General features: G+C 45.7%; 1 protein-coding gene across 1 annotated transcript; it reads left to right on the top strand.

The window, feature by feature from the left end:
* Positions 1-1,570: 1,570 nt before the first annotated feature.
* On the top strand, positions 1,571-5,498 carry LOC133896098 (protein ASPARTIC PROTEASE IN GUARD CELL 1-like). The gene is made up of 2 exons (XM_062336643.1): positions 1,571-1,769; positions 3,388-5,498. The coding sequence occupies exons 1-2, from the start codon at positions 1,644-1,646 to the stop codon at positions 4,966-4,968; spliced, it is 1,707 nt and encodes a 568-aa protein (XP_062192627.1). The 5' UTR covers positions 1,571-1,643; the 3' UTR covers positions 4,969-5,498.
* The last annotated feature ends 502 nt before the right edge of the window (positions 5,499-6,000 follow it).

Raw genomic sequence — 6,000 nt, 5'->3', positions numbered from 1 at the left:
CAAATGCGAGAATCGTGCTTGGCTGGCATGGCGTGCCATGAGCCATACTTGGACCTGCCCATCAGCTTGACATGGTGGCACAGCACGCCCCGACGAGCTGAGCAGGCTGAGTTTGCTCAACACGAGGCGACACAAGGCACGAAGGAATCGTGCCATACTAGCCTAGCAAGCGCAAGTCCCACCTCTAGTTGTGTACCATGCGAACACCAGAGGCAGAACGCTTCTGGTTTACCAGCCATGTTACTGTAGAATGGGGATCCCCAGTCTTCAATTTGATGCTAAAATACCTTCAATTTTTTTTAATTGTTCGATCGTATATAAATGGATAAGATTTGATACTACAATATCTTTTGTGAACAATATAAATGCTGCAGTAACCGAATGCAGGTAACTGTAGCCCCTCCCACAAATTATTGTTCCCTCTAAACTTCAGATGGGTGAAATCAGAGTAACCGGATACGTTACTGTCTCGCTGCTACATGCAAACAAGAGAAGGAATCAATTGACTCAACCGAGCCAGTGAAATTCTATCATCTTCATTTTGTAATATTTGATACTTTTAATTGGTCATGGAGATTTAGATAATTATTAATAAAATATTTTATGATCAAAATATTTATTTTATGATTAATATTGAGTTACATAAATAACGAGGAGAAGTATGAATTGATAGGAGCAAAATGTGAAAAATTGATAAAAATAATGTATTGCGATACGTAAAATGTCAAGTATTTTAGGAAGACTTTTTAATTAAAAATAATAAGTATTATGAAACGGAGGGAATATGTATTTCATCGGATCGGGGCTTGTTGGGTCGATCCCGCACGTAAGGACGTGTTTGGTTGCTCCGCTTCGCTCGTGCAAGCATCCATCCGTGCAGTCGCTCATGCTTAGCCGCGTGTTTGGTTGCCTGGACCAGCCCTCTCGCCTGCACCCTCCCGTGCAAATGCATCGAGGGAGCTTGGCTCCGTACGTATGTCGGAATCAGGCGATTTTGGCGTACGCGCCGGGTTTGGCTCGCCTGTTGAAAAATATTGTGCGTGATATTTTTTATTTAACTTTAGATTTTATTTAGTACAAGAGTGAACCAAAAATTCTAAATATTTTCGTGAGTAAATTAGAGCTCACTAGCAACCCATTTTAATTAGTTTGATCAAAAAGCCTAAGTTAATTTTTAATTAAAATTCTCCAAAAATTATAAAAAATTCACTAATATTCTTATCATGTGATGTACTTATTTATAAAAATATTTTCAACCCTATGTTATTTGGTAAAAAAATGAGTTCTTTTGTAATGTAATATATACTCATACAGGCAATTAAACACAATCTCTTCTCAGTCAAATTTAACACATGTAACCAACCAAACAGATTCTACTATATTTCTTTAATATATCTCAACTTAATCTGTATGACTCGTACGAGTTAAACTCAGAGCATGTGGACAACAAACAGACCCTAACAATATTTCAAACAATTTGCTGCTCTGGCCTGACGAATCAATGGTTACCTGTGGAGTATTAGCTTAGCACTGGTCATGTCATCAGCAATGTCCTTTGATCGAAATGATTATTCACCCGCCTCGCCCGGCCAAGAGCGTGCGCCCTCTGTCCCCCACCACCACCTCTCCTTCTTGCAGCTTAAATGCTTGACAGACCGCTCCGATCTCGCCGTCGCCGGGCGAAGCACCGAAATGACGTGATCCCCGCTTTCCATCCACCACCCTCATCACTGCAGTCTGCAGCTGCCGCTCTTGAAAAACCACACCACCTTCCTCGGTAAATTTGGGATTTTAGACAACAGACACCGTCGTATTTGAAAAAATAGGCAATATATTAGCGTATTTACAAATTTAGCATCCGTATTCGGAACCTCAAACACCGAAAACTGACTTTCGGTAACTCAGAATCCGAAAATAACCCGGTCCTACAATTTTCGGCAACTGAGTTGCCGAATACGGCCTCTGCATGCGCCGGCGGCCGGAAGCTACAGGAAAGAAGCTAGCAAGCAAAAATAGTCCATAAAAATGCATGTTTTTTATTTAATTCACGATTTTTTTTGAAAATACAAAAATAGTCCAAAAATTCTAAATGTTTTCATGATCAAACTAGAGATCATCAACAACCCATTTTAATTAGTTTGGTCCAAAAAGTATGAGCCAATATTTAATTAGAATTCTCCAAATAAATCAACTTTTATAAATTCTAGCAATATTTAATGCTCAAATAATTTCTAAAAAATCTAGAAAAATTCACTAATATTGTTATAATGTGATATACTAATTTATAAAAATATTTCTATCCCTATGTTATTTGGTGTAAAAGTGAGTTCCTTTGTAATGCTTCATTTATATGCATTTTTATCATTTCATGTGATATTCTCTTTTTAATTCAATTTGAATAAAAATAATGCAACATGCACAAAATTTTGGTTCTCATATTAATATTAAGCCTTTGTAATGCTCCATTTATATTTTTTTATCATTTCATGCCATATTAAAGCATTTATAGAATTTTTTATTCAAATTGAATTAAAAAGATAATATGGCATGAAATGATAAAAAAAAATATAAATGGAGCATTACAAAGGCTTAATATTAATATGAGAACCAAAATTTTGTGCATGTTGCATTATTTTTATTCAAATTGAATTAAAAAGAGAATATCACATGAAATGATAAAAATGCATATAAACGAAGCATTACAAAGGAACTCACTTTTACACCAAATAACATAGGGATGGAAATATTTTTATAAATTAGTATATCACATTATAACAATATTAGTGAATTTTTCTAGATTTTTTAGAAATTATTTGAGGCATTAAATATTGCTAGAATTTATAAAAGTTGATTTATTTGGAGAATTCTAATTAAATATTGGCTCATACTTTTTGGACCAAACTAATTAAAATGGGTTGTTGGTGATCTCTAGTTTGATCATGAAAACATTTAGAATTTTTGGACTATTTTTGTATTTTCAAAAAAAATCGTGAATTAAATAAAAAACATGCATTTTTATGGACTATTTTTGCTTGCTAGCTTCTTTCCTGTAGCTTCCGGCCGCCGGCGCATGCAGAGGCCGTATTCGGCAACTCAGTTGCCGAATACGGCACTGTTTACCGTATTCGGCAACTGAGTTGCCGAATACGGCACTGTTTACAGTGTTTTCGGTAACTGAGTTGCTGAATACGGTGAACAGTATCGTATTCGGCAACTGAGTTGCCGAAAATTGTGGGGTCGGGCTATTTTCGGATTCTGAGTTACCGAAAGTCAGTTTTCGGTGTTTGAGGTTCCGAATACGGATGCTAAATTTGTAAATACGCCAACATATTGTCTATTTTCTCAAATACGACGGTGTCTGTTGTCTAAAATCCCAAATTTGCCCACCTTCCTCCCTACATCCGCTCATACTCCCTCACCGCTCCACTCTCCTCCATCCCTCTGCCCACCAACCATACCAGCGCAATGCAGCCGCCTGCCCTTCTCCCGCTCCTCCTCCTAGTCGCCGCCCTCGCCGTCTCCCGTCACCACTCCCGGGCGGCGGCAGCGGCGGCCACCGAGACGCTCGACGTCGCCGCCTCCCTCTCCCGTGCCCGCGCCGCGCTCTCCACGGACGCCATCTCGCTCCACCAGTCCGCCGCCGAGGCCTCCTCCATCTGGAAGCACTCAGGGTCGAGGAAGGACAGTGGCCTGATGCTGTGGCTCCACTCCCGGGACTTCCTGCCGCAGGAGCAGGGGCAGCACCAGAGCTACCGCTCCCTCGTCCTGTCCCGGCTGCGCCGCGACGAGGCGCGCGCGGCGGCGGTGTCGGCCCGCGCGGCGCTGGCGGCGGACGGGGTGACCCGCTTGGACCTGCGCCCCGCCAACGAGTCCGCGGTGTTTGCGGCCTCCGCGGCGGCGATACAGGGGCCCGTGGTGTCCGGCGTCGGGCAGGGCAGCGGGGAGTACTTCTCGCGCGTCGGCGTCGGGAGCCCCGCGCGGCAGCTCTACATGGTGCTCGACACCGGCAGCGACGTCACGTGGGTGCAGTGCCAGCCCTGCGCCGACTGCTACCAGCAGTCCGACCCGGTGTTCGACCCCTCGCTCTCCACCTCCTACACCGCCGTATCCTGTGACTCCCCGCGCTGCCGCGACCTCGACGCCGCCGCGTGCCGCAACTCCACCGGCGCGTGCCTCTACGAGGTGGCCTACGGCGACGGCTCCTACACCGTCGGGGACTTCGCCACCGAGATGCTCACGCTCGGGGATTCGCAGCCGGTCAGCAACGTCGCCATCGGCTGCGGCCACGACAACGAGGGGCTCTTCGTCGGCGCCGCGGGGCTGCTGGCGCTCGGCGGCGGCCCCCTTTCCTTCCCGTCCCAGATCTCCGCCACCACCTTCTCGTATTGCCTCGTCGACCGAGACTCCCCGTCCGCGTCCACGCTCCAGTTCGGCGACGGCGGCGGCGACCCCGACGTGGTCACCGCGCCACTCCTCCGCAGCCCGCGCACCAACACGTTCTACTACGTCGGCCTGTCGGGCATCTCCGTGGGCGGGCAGGAGCTCTCCATCCCGTCCTCCGCGTTCGCCATGGACGCCTCCGGCGCCGGTGGCGTCATCGTGGACTCCGGCACGGCCGTGACCCGGCTCCAGTCCTCGGCCTACGCGGCCCTCCGCGACGCGTTCGTCAGCGGCACGTCCTCGCTGGCCCGGACCTCGGGGGTGTCGCTGTTCGACACGTGCTACGACCTATCGGACCGTACCAGCGTGGAGGTCCCCGCGGTGGCGCTGCGGTTCGAGGGCGGCGGGACGCTGCGGCTGCCGGCGAAAAACTACCTGATCCCCGTGGACGGGGCCGGCACCTACTGCCTGGCGTTCGCACCGACGAACGCGGCGGTGTCCATCATCGGGAACGTGCAGCAGCAGGGCACGCGTGTCAGCTTCGACACCGCCAAGGGCACCGTCGGCTTCACCCCGAACAAGTGCTAGCTTAGCTTAGCTTAAGCTACGGTATTAGTGGAGGGTTTTAATTAGCGGCCGAGCGGAGTGATTAGTGGAGGTACTTAAGCGGAGTGGGGCCGAGAGGGGAGGCCTGGGGAGAAGCGAAAGGCAAAGGCGAGGACAGGTGATACTCCTACCATGCCAGCCAGCCTGTGCGATGGGTCTAGTGTTTTCTTGGTCTTTGCACGATGGCTGTGTGCCCTGCGTATCGTTGGGTTGGGCTGGGTTCGGGTGTGCATGGATGGATATGCGTGCGTCGAACCGAATTACTCATGATTTCAGTTGATTTTATGGCGACGAAATGAACGTTTCCGGATCCAATACTTAGAAACATGCAAGTAAAGTGTATTCTGCTAGTGCTGAATCCATAACAGAAATGACTGTATTCGGGATTGGCTTACTAGCTGTTTGAGTGTCTTATTAAGCTGTTACATGAGATATTTAAAGGTGTATGTAGCTCTTACGTGTGATTTTAATAATTAATGATAATATTTATGGATTAATTATGTTGTTGAGAATCGTTAGTAGGATATTTATAAATGATGTATCGAGAAAAGATATGTATCAAGATCGGGTAAGTGATGATAATATTTATAGAATAACAATGATGTTGAGAATATTATTAGGTTATTTTATAGGAGATGTATAAGAAATAAAGTATGGATTCATTTAGATATGTTATGAGTTCAAATAATTGCATCGAAGTTATTGATATCTTAGTGATGTTCATAAGAATAAGAAGTTTAAAGAATGAAGGTTAAGTTACTTGTGGAGGTCAAGTAATTAAAGGTATGCTATTGTCAATAGAATTTTACAGACTAACTCATGTGTTTTGTACTTGAGGGTGAGTTAGGGTTATGATTCATAAGAATGCATAAGTTGAATTGAAATCATATATAACAAGATTGGACTTCATATATGATAAAGTGAATTTATTGGAGATGTCGGATACAAAATAATTTTATATGGTAAGACGGTGAAGGGCAAGTAAGACTCGGCTGTGATGGACTATCCGGTGGT

Source organism: Phragmites australis, chromosome 1 (genome assembly GCF_958298935.1).
Source record: "Phragmites australis chromosome 1, lpPhrAust1.1, whole genome shotgun sequence".
NCBI classification, from domain to species: domain Eukaryota; kingdom Viridiplantae; phylum Streptophyta; class Magnoliopsida; order Poales; family Poaceae; genus Phragmites; species Phragmites australis.
The sequence above is the reverse complement of the archived record's forward strand: the minus strand, read 5'-3'. Positions and strand labels throughout refer to the sequence as shown.